Genomic DNA, 20,330 nt, shown 5'->3' on the forward strand with positions numbered 1-20,330 from the left:
GACACTATAAACACCCACAATGACTGGACACTGGACTATCATATATTCTGCTAGTTTGTCTGTTGCTGTATGATTCTGTTCACTCTTCTCATCAAGCCCTTGGAGAGGCACTGCCATGTTGTGTAGTTATGTTGAGGCCTCGCCAACAGCTGCCATGTTGTGTAGTTCTGTTGAGGCCTGGCCAACAACTGCCATGTTGTGTAGTTCTGTTGAGGCCTGGCCAACAACTGCCATGTTGTGTAGTTCGGGGAAGGCCTGGCCAACAGCTGTCATGTTGTGCAGTTTGGTTGAGGCCTCACCAACAGCTGTCATGTTGTGCAGTTTGGTTGAGGCCTCACCAACAGCTGTTTCATCTCTTCCTCTGCAAGTTTCCATTCTCTCCTTGCTACGGTCATTCTCTCCAAGGGTCAAGCCTAGATAGATTAGTTCGTCAAATTGACGCCACAAAGCAGATATTTTTCTAGCTTTTAAGCTAACCCTAACCCTTCTCCCAACCTTAAGCTAACTATCATAACCTGTTACGTTAATTCTCCTAACCTACTACGAAAAGTCAATTCTGACATAAGCTGTTTACTACAGTATCTAGTCAAAACCCTGTCCAAGGTGCTGAAGACAAGGGTTAGGGGCAGCTTGCAAGGCTGAGGTCTTCAGAATAATCAGCAACCAAAGCACAATGTTTGTGTCACCTTTAGATAAGGGTCACAGTAATATCCTAGCTAGGAAATGAAATACATTTAACTGCCCAATATTGTTAATCTCTATAGAAACCATGTCTTGCCATTCCTCCCTGTGGTGCGGAGGATTAAAAGGACTGCTGAATTCCACTGCTGTAGATCTAAGCGGATTGGTTATTTCCACCTAACCAATCAGAAGGTAGGAGGAAGCAATCACCATAATGTTAATATCTATTCAATCCTCTCAGATCTACAGCAAACAGTGGGACGTCATTTCCTTCATGATACCTTCATCCTCCTTTGACAGCAAGGTCACTTGGGCTTCAAAAAACATCAGTTCTCTTTCACTAAATCCTAGCAAGTGAAGCTCAGCACAAGCTAAAGAACTGGGGTGTGTTCAGTTTGTCTTTTTGTTTTGTTGTTGCTACATTTCACAACAGTACGTCCCAAACACCACATTTTCCCAAAAATGGTGCACATACCACAAGCTTGGAGGTATGTTTGCTCCCGCGTGTCGGGGTGTGTGAGGTGTTCAGAACAGCACCAGTTCCGTTCAAATCAACATTTGCTACGTTTCCTTCAACCTGAATGCACCCCAGGAGTCTGTTTTGTCATTTGCATTGATTGACTATATATAGACTCCACAAAACCAACTATAAAGTAGAGAACCTACAAGCAGATCAACTACAGTATAACGCATAGGGAAGAGAAGGTTTGAAGGAACATTTGGTAGAAAAACACTCAGAAATGAATCAATCATGTATGCCAATCAGATTTGTTTTCCTTTTTTTAATCCAAAAAGTTTAAATAACATTTATGGGGAGAAATGTTTAATAAAATAAAAAGCATGCAAAACACATGTGGATAACTCAAATTGAGGCTCTAAACTAATTTAAATTTAGTAGAAAAGTTACTTGGGAGTTAGTCCCAAATCCTCAATCTGCCTTGGCTGATTTGAATGACAACCAATGTCCAATAATAAAACGAATCAACTTTGTAATAGTGATCTATTCGGCGTAACACAACCTGTTTTGCAGAGGAAATAATCTCGTTTTTCTACTACCAAAAAATTCAGAATACATTGAAAACCAATGCAATTGTCTTATTTTAACAAGGTGTTACACAAACAAAAAGGGCATGGTAGTGAGACTTCAATACAAGTTTGATAAAAATTTAGATGAAAACATTATCGATTCATACAAAGTAGCGTAGAGAGTAGGCCAATCCAAATCCAAGCTAAAAAAAAAAAAAAAAGATGAAATTTAAAAATTGAAAGAAAGCGTTCGTCACCAGTTTATAAAACAATTTTTTTCCCAGACAAAAATATCAATCAGGTACAACTTGGCAGTCTCTGGTTCCACAAAAATACTCAGAATAAAATAAAAAAACTAAACAAAAACCATGAGGATCTACTTGAACAATCGCGTCACCGGGGAAGAGTGTAGGATAGAAATGTCAGGTAGAAAAGTTCAAAGCCCAGTCTCCTTGAAGTGGATTTCCTCTAAGAGGGAGGGGAAAAAACTACAGGAAACAACCAAAAAACTACAGAGGAAAAAGAACAAGTGGGGACAGGTTGAGGAGCGGTGGTCATGGAGACCCCCTTGGTTACGGCAGGGATCCTGATGTGCTGCAGTTCAGTGTGTGTAGTGTGTGCATGTGTGTGGGATGATGGACTCAGTAGATTCGGCCTCGGCTCCTGCCTCCCCTCCCTCCGAATCCTCGTCCTCGGCCGCCCCTGAAGCCTCCGCGCTGCTCTGGAATCACAACACGGGGACAACAGACAGGGGATCAGTATGGAGGCTCATCATAAGGGCCAGGAGTTTTTCCCGACCGTGTAAGACCTGGCCGGGAAAAACTCTGGGCCCTCTGAGTTATTTAGCGTGTTTGAGGGGATCCAACAGCCTATAAAAAAGGAAAAACTAACCAGCTAACATGGTCAGGGGAAAAACTCCTGGTCCTACTCATTGTGTGTTAGAGCTCAAAAGGATAGTAATATTTAGATTGCCATTCCATCCCATTCAGTAGAAGATTTCTCAACTGCTCACATGAAACAGAGGGCTCAGCTTGAAAACAATGCCTCATTTGGGTTAACTATCCTATTAACAAGTTAACAACATTTTAGCATCAAATCGTCAGCATGTGCACCTCGGTCACCCAACACCACCAGAAAGGGTGTACATGGCACAATACAAGGAGGAAGTGAACAATATCCAACACACACGTCGGAGAGGATCAGTTGGCCCCAAACATACTGACACTTCAGTCAGTAGATCATCTTGACCCAGAGTTACACCAAGTGCATTCGACTTTATGTAGGAGACACAAAAACGTGAGAGAACATATGAGAAAACCCAGATACTACGTCTGCGCAACATTCTGCTACTGTTTAACATGCCACCCGGTGCCCCTAAAATCCAACTATGGCTCAGTGTGCAACGTTCTGCTACTGTTTAACATGCCACCCCAGTATCACCCTCACCGTTGGAGAAGTTGCCGATGGTGGCGCTGTACTTGCCGCTGGGGGGGTTGTAGATCTGCCGTGCGTCCCTCCGGGGCAGTGGGGGGGACAGCTGCTTCTTCATGGTACTGCCTGCACCCATATCCTCCCCGGACGGGCGCTTCAGACTGTGGTGGGCAAAGAGGGAAAAGGTCAAAGGTCACATAGAGACGAGGACACATGGGGTCATAACGCTAACACTAATGGTGTGTTATCTGAAGATTTGCTTGTGTTTGTACTGAGAAGTTGCTAGTGTCCTTGTATAACGTACTACGAATTCATTCATCGATCATTGCATTGATGTGGGCAGGTCAGTTGAGAGGAGATGGAAACCCATAAATTAACATTACACTCCAAAATCAACATTTGTCAGATGTTTTCCCACACCATAAGTGGCGTAGATTCAGCAAATCGGGACACTACATGGTACGTATCTTTTCAGTTCATTTTAGAAAACAGATGGCCTGGGATTGAACTCATCTTGACATTAAGACTACTTTTGAGGTATGAAAACATCTGACCCATTTAGATTTTACAGTGTAATGTATCTTTAAGAGTGTTAAGAACAACTCGCCCAGAAACACGATATTCTGGGTCACCAGATTCCCCGTGACTTACACCACAGCCTCAGCCTTCTGGACGGGCTTCCAGGACAGCGTGACCGTGCTCTTGTACGACGGTGGGTTGTGGAAGAGATCCTGCAGAGAAAAGGAACAGTAATGAGAACGTTCGCTAGTGTTGGTTGACCAAGTGTGTTTCAGGGTTGACCAAGTATTTCGAACACCTCACCTTGATCAGAACGTTGATGTTGTTGGTGATCTTCAGAGCCACCACTTTAATCTTGTTCTGAGATGGATGGGAAGACAATACAACCAATCAGGGAATACTGACAATACAACCAATCAGGGAATACTGACAATAGAACAGAAGGAATACGTGATTGGAAATGTATATAGCTCCTGATTGATTCAGCACAACTGTGAGGCTTGTGAGACACCGTCAACAAGAATCAAAACAAGCAATGCATCATTGGAGACCAAAACAGCCAATAGCCAACAGCCATGATAAATAGCTACCTCTTCTGTCTTCAGTGCGTCTCCCGTCTTGCCTTGCAGGGCCACTCGCAGCTGGCGAATGTATACCTGCAGCCCTCTGGCGAAGTACTGTAATCTAGAGGCAGGAGAGAAAAAACAAACTAGGGTTATACACCTTTCAAACCAAGACGTTTTCCTCCCACCTTCAGCATCTTTCTGACTACTTTTCTCGATATATGAAAAGGTCTTGTCTGCTATAAAGCCTCTACTTTAATTTCTGCCAACCGACCTAGTCATGATTGCGGTAAAGTTCTGCCTAGGGCTCAGTATGAACGGTAAAGTTCTGCCTAGGGCTCAGTATGAACGGTAAAGTTCTGCCTAGGGCTCAGTATGAACGGTAGAGTTCTGCCTAGGGCTCAGTATGAACGGTAGAGTTCTGCCTAGGGCTCAGTATTGCGGTAGAGTTCTGCCTAGGGCTCAGTATGAACGGTAAAGTTCTGCCTAGGGCTCAGTATTGCGGTAAAGTTCTGCCTAGGGCTCAGTATGAACGGTAGAGTTCTGCCTAGGGCTCAGTATGAACAGTAGAGTTCTGCCTAGGGCTCAGTATGAACGGTAGAGTTCTGCCTAGGGCTCAGTATGAACGGTAGAGTTCTGCCTAGGGCTCAGTATGAACGGTAGAGTTCTGCCTAGGGCTCAGTATTGCGGTAGAGTTCTGCCTAGGGCTCAGTATGAACGGTAAAGTTCTGCTTAGGGCTCAGTATGAACGGTAGAGTTCTGCCTAGGGCTCAGTATTGCGGTAGAGTTCTGCCTAGGGCTCAGTATGAACGGTAGAGTTCTGCCTAGGGCTCAGTATGAACGGTAGAGTTCTGCCTAGGGCTCAGTATGAACGGTAGAGTTCTGCCTAGGGCTCAGTATGAACGGTAGAGTTCTGCCTAGGGCTCAGTATGAACGGTAGAGTTCTGCCTAGGGCTCAGTATGAACGGTAGAGTTCTGCCTAGGGCTCAGTATGAACGGTAGAGTTCTGCCTAGGGCTCAGTATGAACTGTAGAGTTCTGCCTAGGGCTCAGTATGAACGGTAGAGTTCTGCCTAGGGCTCAGTATGAACGGTAGAGTTCTGCCTAGGGCTCAGTATGAACGGTAAAGTTCTGCCTAGGGCTCAGTATGAACGGTAAAGTTCTGCCTAGGGCTCAGTATTGCGGTAGAGTTCTGCCTAGGGCTCAGTATGAACGGTAAAGTTCTGCCTAGGGCTCAGTATGAACGGTAGAGTTCTGCCTAGGGCTCAGTATGAACGGTAGAGTTCTGCCTAGGGCTCAGTATGAACGGTAGAGTTCTGCCTAGGGCTCAGTATGAACGGTAGAGTTCTGCCTAGGGCTCAGTATGAACGGTAGAGTTCTGCCTAGGGCTCAGTATGAACGGTAGAGTTCTGCCTAGGGCTCAGTATGAACGGTAGAGTTCTGCCTAGGGCTCAGTATGAACGGTAGAGTTCTGCCTAGGGCTCAGTATGAACGGTAGAGTTCTGCCTAGGGCTCAGTATGAACGGTAGAGTTCTGCCTAGGGCTCAGTATGAACGGTAGAGTTCTGCCTAGGGCTCAGTATGAACGGTAGAGTTCTGCCTAGGGCTCAGTATGAACGGTAGCCGTAACGCTGAGCACTACGCTCTTAAGCTCCTGATCGTTGCTAGGCAGCGTTACTACTATCATCCTGGCAGTCCTAACTTCGCGAGGCATGTCACTTCCCCCAGCTCTTCGCATAGCCCACCACGTGCACTGTTTTCCTAACCACAACTGGATGGATCCATAAAGAATGACTGTTGGTATAAATATCACAGAATGACTAAAACCTTGGAATAAAGAAGACTAATGCAATTAAAGGCATCAAATTGTTGCTTACTGAAACTCCTAAAGTCATTCAATTGTTAGAATACATCTGATTGAAGCAATAGGCCTACGCCCGTGGTCAACTATTTCAGCACCGTTTATCGCTGCTTTGAGACAAGGGTGGTCTTGATGGAATCAAATAATCAGATTTGTATTTTCACCGAATCGCCGTTTGGATATTGTTTAGGCTACAATTAGGCTGTGGAAATGTTAGCTAAGTTGAGCTGAGTACTGCTCATGATCATGTCTAGTTGGATCATTTATTAGCACCGATCAGAACATGTTGCCAGGATGTTATGTAGTTTAACAAGTGGATTATTTATTAGCACCGATCAGAACATGTTGCCAGGATGTTATGTAGCTTAACAAGTGGATTATTTATTAGCACCGATCAGAACATGTTGCCAGGATGTTATGTAGTTTAACAAGTGGATTATTTAGCTCACAGTCTTCTCAGTAGCCTGGACCTACTGCCGACCAGAAGCCTGTGACTTGTCTTAATCAATGTGATTGTGTTTCACTGAATCTCCGTCTGTATATTTGGTTCATTCTAAATAAAGTGGAGGTGGTGTAGCTCATCTGTCACTGGTCAGAAACATTTAGCACGCTATACCGTAGCCTAAATCAAGTGTAGACCTATTATTTTGCTCGATCGCGTGTAGGCAACTCCAAAAGCTGTGTGAAATATGAACACGAGATTCAAATGCTTTTGAAACTATTAGATTGCTATTATTTTCTAAGGGTATGATGAGGATACTCTCAATGTAAGACCCTACACCCCTGTTTCCTAACAAGGCAGAGACAGGGTAGGAAAGAGATGAAACGTGGATTTAAGAAAGTATGGACTTGCCTTGGGCTCTTTTTTTTCTTTTTTTATATGACAGCAGTTCCACACGTTGCCATGATAGAAGTTGTGGGAAAAATATAGTTTGTAATTTATTCTTTTATATTTCATTATATTCTTAGTCTACTATAAAATACAGTGAGCTCCAAAAGAATTGGGACATTGACACATTTGTTGTTTTGTCTCTGTACTCCAGCTCTTTGAAATGATACAATGACTATGAGGTTAAAGTGCAGACTGTCAGCTTTAATTTGAGGGTATTTTCATCCATATCAGGTGAACCGTTTAGAAATTACAACACTTTATGTAGATATAGTCCCCCCATTTTAAGGGACCAAAAGTATTGGGACAAATTCACATATGTGTATTAAAAGTAGTCAAAAGTTTAGTATTTGGTGTCATATTCTATATTCTGATTGGAGGTTAACTTTACAGTAATGCTATTGGTCAACAACTCAGATTTTGAATCCAAACAACTCAGATGCTTAGAATAATGCCTTGTAATGCTTGTTAAAGCTTTGGAACTTAAGTTGATGCCTTGTATATGAATCCATTCATTTTAAACGTAATTAAATACACTTGTATTTAGAATTCAATTTTCAGACATTTGTTCATTGCCTACTACTGTAACTCAACCATAGTCTCCTTGCACAATCCTGTTTATCCTATGGAGTTAAAGACAATTCATTCATGTGGTCCTCTGTAGCTCAGCTGGTAGAGCACGGCGCTTGTAACGCCAGGGTAGTGGGTTCGATCCCCGGGACCACCCATACACAAAAATGTATGCACGCATGACTGTAAGTCGCTTTAGATAAAAGCGTCTGCTAAGTGGCATATTATTATAATAATGTGCTAATTGGAATACTTTTTAATACTCTTTAAGGAATACCTGGGATAGTATAAAAGTAATCCTTCTACCCCCCCCCACATTTTTTAAAAATATATATATAACCAATTTAAAATATACTCTAAAAATAAATTTAAATTTTTAAAAATTTATAAAGAAATAAAAATTGTAAAGTGGTTGTCCCACTGGCTATCATAAGGTGAATGCACCAATTTGTAAGTCGCTCTGTATAAGAGCGTCTGCTAAATGACGTAAATGTAATGTAAATGTAATTACTTAGTCTTATTATGAGTCGATTGGAATGTTTATATAAATATACACATATCAAACATTACTGCCCACTACAACCTCAGTCATTGTATCATTTCAAATCCAAAGAGCTGGAGTAGAGACAAATAACTAAATGTGTCACTGTCCCAATACTTTGAGCTCACTGTAGGTGTGTGTCGACTGTGATCAGGGTTGCCCAAGTATGCCTCGTCTGTTTTTATTAACAAAACAACTACTGATTTCATGTGCATGGCGCAGCCATATACAGTGGGGAAAAAAAGTATTTAGTCAGCCACCAATTGTGCAAGTTCTCCCACTTAAAAAGATGAGAGAGGCCTGTAATTTTCATCATAGGTACACGTCAGCAATGACAGACAAATTGAGAAAAAAAAATCCAGAAAATCACATTGTAGGATTTTTAATGAATTTATTTGCAAATAATGGTGGAAAATAAGTATTTGGTCACCTACAAACAAGCAAGATTTCTGGCTCTCACAGACCTGTAACTTCTTCTTTAAGAGGCTCCTCTGTCCTCCACTCATTACCTGTATTAATGGCACCGGTTTGAACCTGTTATCAGTATAAAAGACACCTGTCCACAACCTCAAACAGTCACACTCCAAACTCCACTATGGCCAAGACCAAAGAGCTGTCAAAGGACATCAGAAACAAAATTGTAGACCTGCACCAGGCTGGGAAGACTGAATCTGCAATAGGTAAGCAGCTTGGTTTGAAGAAATCAACTGTGGGAGCAATTATTAGGAAATGGAAGACATACAAGACCACTGATAATCTCCCTCGATCTGGGGCTCCACGCAAGATCTCACCCCGTGGGGTCAAAATTATCACAAGAACGGTGAGCAAAAATCCCAGAACCACATGGGGGGACCTAGTGAATGACCTGCAGAGAGCTGGGACCAAAGTAACAAAGCCTACCATCAGTAACACACTATGCCGCCAGGGACTCAAATCCTGCAGTGGCAGACATGTCCCCCTGCTTAAGCCAGTACATGTCCAGGCCCGTCTGAAATTTGCTAGAGTGCATTTGGATGATCCAGAAGAGGATTGGGAGAATGTCATATGGTCAGATGAAACCAAAATAGAACTTTTTGATAAAAACTCAACTCGTCGTGTTTGGAGGACAAAGAATGCTGAGTTGCATCCAAAGAACACCTTACCTACTGTGAAGCATGGGGGTGGAAACATCATGCTTTGGGGCTGTTTTTCTGCAAAGGGACCAGGACGACTGATCCGTGTAAAGGAAAGAATGAATGGGGCCATGTATCGTGAGATTTTGAGTGAAAACCTCCTTCCATCAGCAAGGGCATTGAAGATGAAACGTGGCTGGGTCTTTCAGCATGACAATGATCCCAAACACACCGCCCGGGCAACGAAGGAGTGGCTTCGTAAGAAGCATTTCAAGGTCCTGGAGTGGCCTAGCCAGTCTCCAGATCTCAACCCCATAGAAAATCTTTGGAGGGAGTTGAAAGTCTGTGTTGCCCAGCGACAGCCCCAAAACATCACTGCTCTAGAGGAGATCTGCATGGAGGAATGGGCCAAAATACCAGCAACAGTGTGTGAAAACCTTGTGAAGACTTACAGAAAACGTTTGACCTGTGTCATTGCCAACAAAGGGTATATAACAAAGTATTGAGAAACTTTTGTTATTGACCAAATACTTATTTTCCACCATCATTTGCAAATAAATTCATTAAAAATCCTACAATGTGATTTTCTGGATTTATTTTTCTCATTTTGTCTGTCATAGTTGACGTGTACCTATGATGAACATTTACAGGCCTCTCTCATCTTTTTAAGTGGGAGAACTTGCACAATTGGTTGCTGACTAAATACTTTTTTTCCCCACTGTAGGCTGCAATAACCAGTACCATAATAAACTCTAAATATGCCATTCTATTCTTTCGAAAATACATTTGAATAGTCTTATGTTTCTTAGGACCTGCCGAAAACGATCTAATAATGGATTACTTTGTGATGGTGTATATTCAACGGATTTATTAAAATAGACGTCCACCCACATCGGCCCACGTCTACTCCCACACTTGCCGGCATGTTCACAGGAGATATAAAAGGCTTATCCAGGCAAGAGTGTGGTCAAAATAGGACTATGAACTGGGCCAGATAAAAATTACAGGCAACATGCAGTAAAGTCTGTCTGTAAAGGTTTTTACTGTGACTGAACAGAGAAAAAAAAACTAAGACTAACATTACTGGCATCCACACGCTACAGTAGAGACTGATACAAATGAAACAGAAGCATTGTCAAAACGTATGAACGCAAATGAAAATGGTGGCAAAAACACAAAGACCAAAAGAAATGATATGCCAAACGTTCCCACAACACACCAAGACTTAACAAAAAGACACACGAACGTTGCCAAAACCTTACGGGGCAATCCTCCTCTACCTGATCTTGAAGTCTTTGAGGCGCTCGGCATTGATCTTGTCGATGAGGAAGTCAGGCAGCTTCTTGCCCAGTTGGTGGAAGCTGAAGAGGAGACACTCCACGTAGCTGAACTGCAGCTTGGGCTCGTCGCTCAGTGTGTTCTCGCCGTTCTCACCCTCCGCCTCTGGAGGCAGCGGCATGAACTCCTAGACACAGGGAGGAAGGGTGGACCAGTTAGCCTTTTACCAGTCTGGACCAGTTAGCCTTTTACCAGTCTGGACCAGTTAAGGGCAAAACACACCATAACCAACATCGGCATCATACTTCGGCACTGTCTGTTTTGTTCACTGGCCTTTTACCAGTCTGATAAACCAGACCGTTATGTGAGCTGGTCCAAAATCAACACCTAGATATAGAGATACGCAGTATGGTGAAATCACACCTAACCCCATTAGAAGGTACCAGAGAGATACCAGTATGGTGAAATCACACCTAACCCCATTAGAAGGTACCAGAGAGATACCAGTATGGTGAAATCACACCTAACCCCATTAGAAGGTACCAGAGAGATACCAGTATGGTGAAATTACACCTAACCCCATTAGAAGGTACCAGAGAGATACCAGTATGGTGAAATCACACCTAACCCCATTAGAAGGTGCCAGAGAGATACCAGTATGGTGAAATTACACCTAACCCCATTAGAAGGTGCCAGAGAGATACCAGTATGGTGAAATTACACCTAACCCCATTAGAAGGTACCAGAGAGATACCAGTATGGTGAAATCACACCTAACCCCATTAGAAGGTACCAGAGAGATACCAGTATGGTGAAATTACACCTAACCCCATTAGAAGGTACCAGAGAGATACCAGTATGGTGAAATCACACCTAACCCCATTAGAAGGTGCCAGAGAGATACCAGTATGGTGAAATTACACCTAACCCCATTAGAAGGTGCCAGAGAGATACCAGTATGGTGAAATTACACCTAACCCCATTAGAAGGTACCAGAGAGATACCAGTATGGTGAAATTACACCTAACCCCATTAGAAGGTACCAGAGAGATACCAGTATGGTGAAATCACATCTAACCCCATTAGAAGGCTGAGCTAGGAAGTTACTTACCAGCAGCTTCTCAAACAGCATGGTGAGGTTGGCCTCCACCTTCTCCATGTCCCCACAGAACGGACTCATCTCAGCAAGCAGCTTCAGCACCTACACACACACACACACACACAAGTCAAAGCTATTGTCCCCGGCATGTTGGAGCCAACATGGAGGACTTGTTGCCTGAACTCTGTATGGTTGGTACAGAGGAGGATGGTAACTGACCTCCAGCTGAATGTCCAGCTCTGCCACAGGACTGGTCAGGGAGCTGAGGTTGGGCAGGACGTGGTCACAGAAGTAGGTGACGAAACGGGTGGAATGGACATTTTTCTGTAAGGGTAAAAAAAATGAATTTCAAGCTCAAGAAGTTCAAGTTTATCTCAGAGGAACATTTGTTATAGGGGGGGGGGGGGGGTTGTCAACTTGAGGCGGTTGGTGAAATCAGGTCAGAAGCTTGAGCAACAAACATGCATAGGTAGAAAAGTAACAATGAGAAGTAACAGCACAAACAGTGGTCCTCTGTAGCTCAGCTGGTAGAGCACGGCGCTTGTAACGCCAAGGTAGTGGGTTCGATCGCCGGGACCACCCATACACAAAAAATGTATGCACGCATGACTGTAAGTCGCTTTGGATAAAAGCGTCTGCTAAATGGCATATTTTTATTATTATTATAAAACAGATCATTAGCAATTTGCAAACAATGACAGTATGTGTGAGGTGACAGTGAGCACGGTGTTTGGTGATTCTGTGTGTATTTTGAGTGCTGTGAGATCGCAGTTGCCTCAATTGGTAAGAGTGTGGTGCTGGCAAAGCCAAGGTCGCGGGTTCCACAAGGGACACACTAAACTGGTATGAACTCACTGTTCCCTGAATCAATAAGTTAAGTATATTATTATTATGGCCTGTATGTGTGTTATAATGTGTGTGTGTGTGTTATAATGTGTGCGTGTTATCGTGTGTGTATCACTCACAGAGAAGAGGGGCAGGGCCTGGCGTGTGCACTGCAGCAGGCGGTCCACTGTGTCGGGGTCAGCGGGGTTCAGGGCCTGCTCCAGGAAAGCCTGCTCCACAACCAGCTCCACCAGCTGCTGCCGCCCGCTCACCGTCTGCAGGCCCTTCAGCACCATCAGGATGCGCATCAGCAGCACAAACTCCTCCCCGGTCACATCCTCCAGCACCTGGGGTTGGAAGACGTGGGACAGAGGTCAACGTGGGACAGAGGTCAACAAGAAACGGTCATTTTCGCTTTCAATACATTTTGCTACGACGTGCCCTAATGAAAACGACCCAGGAGTCACCGTGAGGCCGACCAGTTACAAATATATCCAATATCCAACTAAGTGACAGATCCCACCTATGGAGCTCTCTAATCCATCCGAGCCTTTTCACAAAGAGCTCTACTAACCAGCCCCAAGCAGGAGGTGCATCACTACAGGTTCTTCACTGTGATCGTTGCTCTACCAAAGCAGAGTGGAACAAACCTTCTTTGTCTCTGTGAAGATGTAGTCCTCCACGTCCTTGGTCATGGTGTCTTCAGGCATCGTCTTCAGCTTGATGGAGAGGAACTTGACGGCCCTCTCCCTTACTATGTCCTCCCCCTGCAGGATCTGAGAGAAGAGGCCTCCCAGGGTAGCTGAGACAGAACAGAGAAATACAGGTTGGTTAGCCACAGGTTGGCTGTTTAGCCAAAGAGGCTATGCAGAACTCCTGCCTCTGGGGGGGGGGGGGGGGGGGGGGGGGGGGAGAGAATCGAGGCAAGAAAGGGTACTAGAACAGTGTTATGCTCACTTCAACTAACTAACTATGACTACCAACTAATTATGATGGCTAATTTCATTTTTCGAACTCTATTCCGGTGCCCATTTTACCCATTCATTTGGGATTGAGGTATGAAAACATCTGAAAAACTACAATTTCCTTTTAACTATTTTCTTTGTAGAGCATTGCACGAATACAAGAGCACAATGCACAGTACCCTGCCTGTTCACTAGTGAATACAAGAGCACGATGCACAGTACCCTGCCTGTTCACTAGTGAATACAAGAGCACGATGCACAGTACCCTGCCTGTTCACTAGTGAATACAAGAGCACGATGCACAGTACCCTGCCTGTTCACTAGTGAATACAAGAGCACGATGCACAGTACCCTGCCTGTTCACTAGTGAATACAAGAGCACGATGCACAGTACCCTGCCTGTTCACTAGTGAATACAAGAGCACGATGCACAGTACCCTGCCTGTTCACTAGTGAATACAAGAGCACGATGCACAGTACCCTGCCTGTTCACTAGTGAATACAAGAGCACGATGCACAGTATCCTGCCTGTTCACTAGTGAATACAAGAGCACGATGCACAGTATCCTGCCTGTTCACTAGTGAATACAAGAGCACGATGCACAGTATCCTGCCTGTTCACTAGTGAAGTTGTCTGTCATTTCACAATTTAAAACCTATTCATACACGAGAGATCAAAAAGGGACACTTACCCTTTGCGTCCATCTTGAAGATGGAGACCAGCGCTGTGTTCACTTGGTTGAATTCGGCCGAATCGTCTGTAAGCACCAACGTATAGAAGAGTATAAAAAATTGGTCCAACAGCATCACAGATGGTACATATCTCCTTCTGGCACCGACCCAAACTACACCATGACATACATATTGTCCACTCCCAGGAGAGTCAACACTTTCCCTCAACATGGCATGTACTGCATAGGTTTGTCATAAGGTATAAGGCAGAAACTCAAACAGGAAATACCCGTGCTAAGGACTATTCAACGCTGGTCTGGCCAATCGGAATCCACGCTTCAAGATTGTTTTGATCACGCGGACAGAGATATGTTCCGAAGATAATTTAGAGTGTATAGGTGATGTTGTGCCCACTGTGACTATTAAAACCTACCCTAACAGGAAACCGTGGATAGATGGCAGCATTCACGCCAATCTGAAAGCGCAAACCACTGCATTCAACCATGTCAAGGTGACTGGGAATATGGCAGAATACAAACAGTGTAGCAAATCACTCCGCAAGGAAATTAAACTGGCAAAACATCAGTAGAGACAAAGTGGAGTCGCAATTAAACGGCTCAGACACGAGACGTATGTGGCAGGGTCTACAGGCAATCACGGACTACAAAAGGAAAACCAGCCACGTCGTCAACACCGACGTCTCGCTTCCAGACAAGCTAAACACCTTCTTCGCCCGCTTTGAGGATAACACAGTGCCACTGACAAGGCCCACTACCAAGGACTGTGGCCTCTCCTTCTCTGTGGCAGACGTGATTAAGACATTTAAGCATGTTAACCCCTGCAAGGCTGCCTGCCCAAACGGCATCCCTAGCCGCGTCCTCAGAGCATGCGCAGACCAGCTGGCTGGTGTGTTTATGGACTTATTCAATCTCTCCCTTTCCCAGTCTGCTGTTCCCACATGCTTCAAGAGGGCCACCATTGTTCCTGTACCCAAGAAAGCAAAGGTAACTGAACTAAATGACTATCGCCCTGTAGCGCTCACCTCTGTCATCATGAAGTGCTTTGTCAAGGATCATATCACCTCTACCTTACCTGTCACCCTAGACCCACTTCAATTTGCTTACCGCCCCAATAGATCCACAGATGATGCAATTGCCATCACACTGCCCTATCCCATCTGGACAAGAGGAATACCTATGTAAGAATGCTGTTCATTGACGATAGCTCAGCATTCAACACCATAGTACCCTCCAAGCTCATCATCAAGTTCGAGGCCCTGGGTCTGAACCCCGCCCTGTGCAACTGGGTCCTGGACTTCCTGACGGGCCGCCCCCAGGTGGTGAAGGTAGGAAACAACATCTCCACTTCACTGATCCTCAACACTGGGGCCCCACAAGGGTGCGTGCTCAACCCCCTCCTGTACTCCCTGTTCACCCATGACTGCGTGGCCAAGCACGCCTCCAACTCAATCATCAAGTTTGCAGACGACAACAGTAGTAGGCTTGATTACCAACAATGACGAGACCGCCTACAGGGAGGAGGTGAGGGCTCTGGGAGTATGGTGCCAGGAAAATAACCTCTCACTCAACGTCAACAAAACAAAGGAGATGATCGTGGACTTCAGGAAACAGCAGAGGGAGCACCCCCCTATCCTCATCGATGGGACCGCAGTGGAGAAGGTGAAAAAGCTTCAAGTTCCTTGGCGTACACATCACCGACAAACTGAAATGGTCCACCCACGCAGACAGTGTGGTGAAGAAGGCGCAACAGAGTCTCTTCAACCTCAGGAGGCTGAAGAAATTCGTCTTGGCACCTAAAACCCTCACAAACTTTTACAGATGCACAATTGAGAGCATCCTGTCGGGCTGTATCACCACCTGGTACGGCAACTGCACAGCCCGCAACCGCAGGGCTCTCCAGAGGGCGTTGCGGTCTAACGAACGCATTATCGGGGGCAAACTACCTGCCCTCGAAGACACATACAGCACCCGATGTCACAGGAAGGCCAAACAGATCATCAAGGACATCAACCACCCGAGCCACTGCCTGTTCACCCCGCTATCATCCAGAAGGCGAGGTCAGTACAGGTGCATCAAAGCTGGGACTGAGAGAATGAAAAACAGCTTTTATCTCAAGGCCATCAGACTGTTAAATAGCCATCACTAGCACATTAGAGGCTGCTGTTGCCTATTGAAATCACTGGCCACTTTAAGAAATGGAACACTAGTCACTTTAATAATGTTTACAGTCACTTTAATAATGTTTACATATCTTGCACTACTCATCTCATATGTATATACTGCATTCTATTCTATAATATTCTACTGTATCTTAGTCCATGCCGCTCTGTCATTGCTTGTCCATATATGTATATTTTCTTAAATTCTATTCCTTATTAGTTGTGTGTATTTGGTATATGTTGTGAAATTGTTAGATATTACTGCACTGTCGGAGCTAGAAGCACAAGCATTTCGCTACACCTTCTAAACACGTTAATTTGACAAATAAAATTTGATTTTCACGGTATACTGGTACAACTGTAATATTACAGTACCAAATCGTCAAAATACCAACATTTTAGTATAACGTAGTACCGTTTCATATATTACCTAATTTTTCAGTCCCGCTTGCTATAAAATGTTTATAAATTCCGTTTTGTTCATAAATTCAGTTGAATTTAAGCAACAGCCACTAGTACGCGCTGGTCCAATAATTTAAAAAAATACTTCACTTTCATGGGCGGCAGCTCACCTGCTTCTCCCCGTCTGCATCTATTCCTCTGTCAGTTTTTTAAATATAATTTAACCGTGATGGTGAGTGGGGATGCAGTCCCTGATGAGTCTTCTGTTCAAGATACCTTTTCTCTTTCTATGGGGTTCGCATGCATTTTATATAATTTCACAAACCATGTCGCGGGCCAATTTTAAACTAATCCCGGGTCACCAATTATTGGTTTGATAACAAACAACGTAGTTCAGTTACCTAGCTAGCTAACAACCTGGTAACTGGACAGTAGGTCTAAGCCAATCTGATTGGCCAAGGAAGAAAGAAAAAGGTTCTGCTATTCATGAGATGTGCTTCAAAAGGTAGGAGTCATACAGGCCTAATGGAAGACTAAACTAGATCAAACATCTCTCGTTCTGTAGCACCTTATATTCTGTTTGGTGCCTAACGTTTTAAAAGTTGGGAGCAGTGTGTGTGTGGGAGAGAGAGAGAGTGGTGTGTGTGTGTGTGTGTGTGAGAGAGAGTGGTGTGTGTGTGTGTGAGAGAGAGAGTGGTGTGTGTGTGTGTGAGAGAGAGTGGTGTGTGTGTGTGTGAGAGAGAGTGGTGTGTGTGTGTGTGAGAGAGAGTGGTGTGTGTGAGAGAGAGTGGTGTGTGTGTGTGTGAGAGAGAGTGGTGTGTGTGTGTGAGAGAGAGAGTGGTGTGTGTGTGTGAGAGAGAGAGTGGTGTGTGTGAGAGAGAGAGAGAGTGGTGTGTGTGTGTGAGAGAGAGAGTGGTGTGTGTGTGTGAGAGAGAGAGTGGTGTGTGTGTGTGAGAGAGTGGTGTGTGTGAGAGAGAGAGGTGTGTGTGAGAGAGAGAGGTGTGTGTGAGAGAGAGAGAGGTGTGTGTGTGAGAGAGAGAGAGGTGTGTGTGTGAGAGAGAGAGGTGTGTGTGTGAGAGAGAGAGAGGTTTGTGTGTGAGAGAGAGAGAGGTGTGTGTGTGTGAGAGAGAGGTGTGTGTGTGAGAGAGAGGTGTGTGAGTGAGAGAGAGTGGTGTGTGAGAGAGAGTGGTGTGTGTGTGAGAGAGTGGTGTGTGTGTGAGAGTGGTGTGTGTGTGAGAGTGGTGTGTGTGTGTATGTGTTTGTGGGAGAGACAGTGGTGTGTGTGTTTGTGGGAGAGAGGGAGATGTGATTTGATTTGTGTTTGTTAAGTGAAGAGTAAAGGTTTCATGTAGTGTTATCCATTACTACCACAATGACATGCAGATCATTATGCACGTATATTCCACTAAGCCACTCCCCCCTCAGTGGTATTGCGATACTTGGCCTGGTATTGTAAGTAAAATGTTGGTTTCACAACAACACTATAAGGTACATGTGAAAATGTCTAGGCGGGTTAGCTTAAAGAGTACTGTACCTGTCTGGAGAAGCTGGGTGAGGATATCTGCTACCCTGACGATGTTCTCCCCGGCTGCAAAACGGGGGAGCTCTTTGATGGCCTGCCTCCGAATCTACAGGAGGAAGGAAGAAGAAGAACCAACAACCGGTGAGAAATGGAGTAGTGAGACTACTGTGACCAGGCATTAACTATACTCTTTTATATTGATCCATTTCTCAAATCGAACTTTTTGTATAGTGGTGTATTTTTGTATTGTGTGTAGTGGTATATGCATGTTGTATTTTGTCAATCCCATTCTGCACAATGGAATTTCCCAAATGGAAATGATAGTCCCACTGGGATAAAATCCTTACTGAAACATCTTCATCCTCACACAGGTCAAGTTGAGCGTTGATTGCCGCATCCGCCAGCTCTGGGAAACTGCTGAAGAATTTGGGAATGAACTGTGCAGCCAAGCGCTTTTCTTTGGGACCCCCCTTCACTCCATCAAGGATCACCTGATAGGCATCTTTGTGCTGGAGGATAGATACAAACAAATGGATACACAATCAAGTTTGTAATATAGGACATAACTGTCCAACATGAATGCAAAAGCTTCCGGTGAAGTGTCGGTCAAAATTATTGAGTAGAGACTAGAGATGAGAGTTCTGCCTAACAAGCATGCAATACTTGAATCCCTTGGCATTATACTAGCTATTTGTCAGCAGTAGTACCTACCTAGCTAACAACATTATAGTAAGAGAGCCTTTGAGTTATACGTTGTAAATCTAAACATCATAACAAGTTGCAAGTCATGCCATGGCACAATTACTTTTTTCAGTAGCTGTGCAAGGCAATCAACAACTCATTTTAGACAGTTAGCTAGCTATCCGCTATCTAGCTAGTGGGACAACGGTCAGGTCAAATCAATTGGCTAGCATGAGGCTAGCTAGCGGTGTGTGTTCTGTTTTGACTTTGCTAGCTAGTTGGCTAGGCCAACTAAAATGTATTAAAAACGTCGTCAGGTAACTTAACTAACTAGTTACCTTGCTTGCTAGAAATGGAAATTAATAGCGCCTAGTTAACGTTATTTCCATGAGTTATCAGGCAAACTACGCTACAAACGCCGGGAAAATCAAGTGAAACAGGATTAGCTCGCTAGTTAGGCCCATTTTAGCTCGCTAACAAGCTAACGCTAGTTTAGCATGTATATGCGATGCTAACTAGGTAGTTAACCAATGGTTGTGGATCGGCATAACTTTAACCTCTGGCTTCCACTGCTGTAACTTATTTGAAGAAGAAAAAACGAGCTATTCTAGAAGATACTTCAATTACCTAACGAACTAGTTATTCATCTCACGCATACCTGGCTCAGGTCCTCCGGCTTGGCATCAGCAAGAATCCCATAGTTACGATACAGCTCCTCGATAGTGACCGCCATCAGCGTGCGTCCAACTGCGTATTGTTGTCGAGATGAGAATAGCAACAATATTACGCAGATATGAGTTGAAATTCTTCCCTTTTAGTCCAGAATTTCTCCAAACATAAACAATACTACGTGCTGACAGTACTGTGTATTGGCGATGGGGAGAGGAAATTTCTAGAAAGCTGTGAATGAAACCCCGCTGTCCGTTCATACAACCTACACTAGCCTTGCTACAAAAATTAGTATCAGGAAGGACATTAATGCGCATGCGCCTGCTTCAATAACGTACGTCAACGTTCTGAATGCGCGGACAGGATTCCTCATGTTCATCTTCATCATATTACCTAAAATACTGTAGTTTACATTGTCCGAGTGCCGAGTGAAGTAATCGATTTGATGGCAAACGCATATCCTATACATAAAGTAGGGGTAATGGACATTTAATTTACTAAAAAAATTTACGGATAGCCAGGGGCACTCCAACATAATTTACAAAGAAGCATTTGTGTTTAGTGAAGTGAGTCCGCCAGATCAGAGGCAGTAGTGATGACCGTGCATTCTCTTGATAAGTGCGCGAATTTCACAATTTTCCTGTCCTGCTAAGCATTCGAAATGATACACGAGTACTTCTGAGTGTCAGGGAAACTGTATGGGAGTAAAGAGTACATATTGTCTTTAGGTTTGTAGTGGAGTTAAAGTTGTCATTGTCAAATCTAAATAGTAAAGTACAGAGACCCCAAAAAAAGTAGTACCTCAAAGTATTCTTACTTACTTTACACCACTGAAAATGATTTAATC

The 20,330-nt window shown here is 44.1% G+C and overlaps 1 protein-coding gene across 1 annotated transcript; it reads right to left on the bottom strand.

The window, feature by feature from the left end:
- Positions 1 to 1,435: 1,435 nt before the first annotated feature.
- Positions 1,436 to 19,806, bottom strand: api5 (apoptosis inhibitor 5). Its single transcript, XM_084186304.1, has 14 exons — positions 19,473 to 19,806; positions 18,481 to 18,642; positions 18,146 to 18,239; positions 14,051 to 14,116; positions 13,044 to 13,195; positions 12,534 to 12,740; positions 11,788 to 11,892; positions 11,581 to 11,670; positions 10,472 to 10,656; positions 4,248 to 4,341; positions 3,961 to 4,017; positions 3,790 to 3,869; positions 3,154 to 3,299; positions 1,436 to 2,428 (listed from the first exon to the last, which is right to left on the bottom strand). The coding sequence occupies exons 1-14, from the start codon at positions 19,545 to 19,547 to the stop codon at positions 2,349 to 2,351; spliced, it is 1,593 nt and encodes a 530-aa protein (XP_084042430.1). The 5' UTR covers positions 19,548 to 19,806; the 3' UTR covers positions 1,436 to 2,348.
- Positions 19,807 to 20,330: the final 524 nt, after the last annotated feature.

This window comes from Coregonus lavaretus (assembly GCF_964263955.1).
Source record: "Coregonus lavaretus genome assembly, chromosome: 21".
NCBI lineage: Eukaryota > Metazoa > Chordata > Actinopteri > Salmoniformes > Salmonidae > Coregonus > Coregonus lavaretus.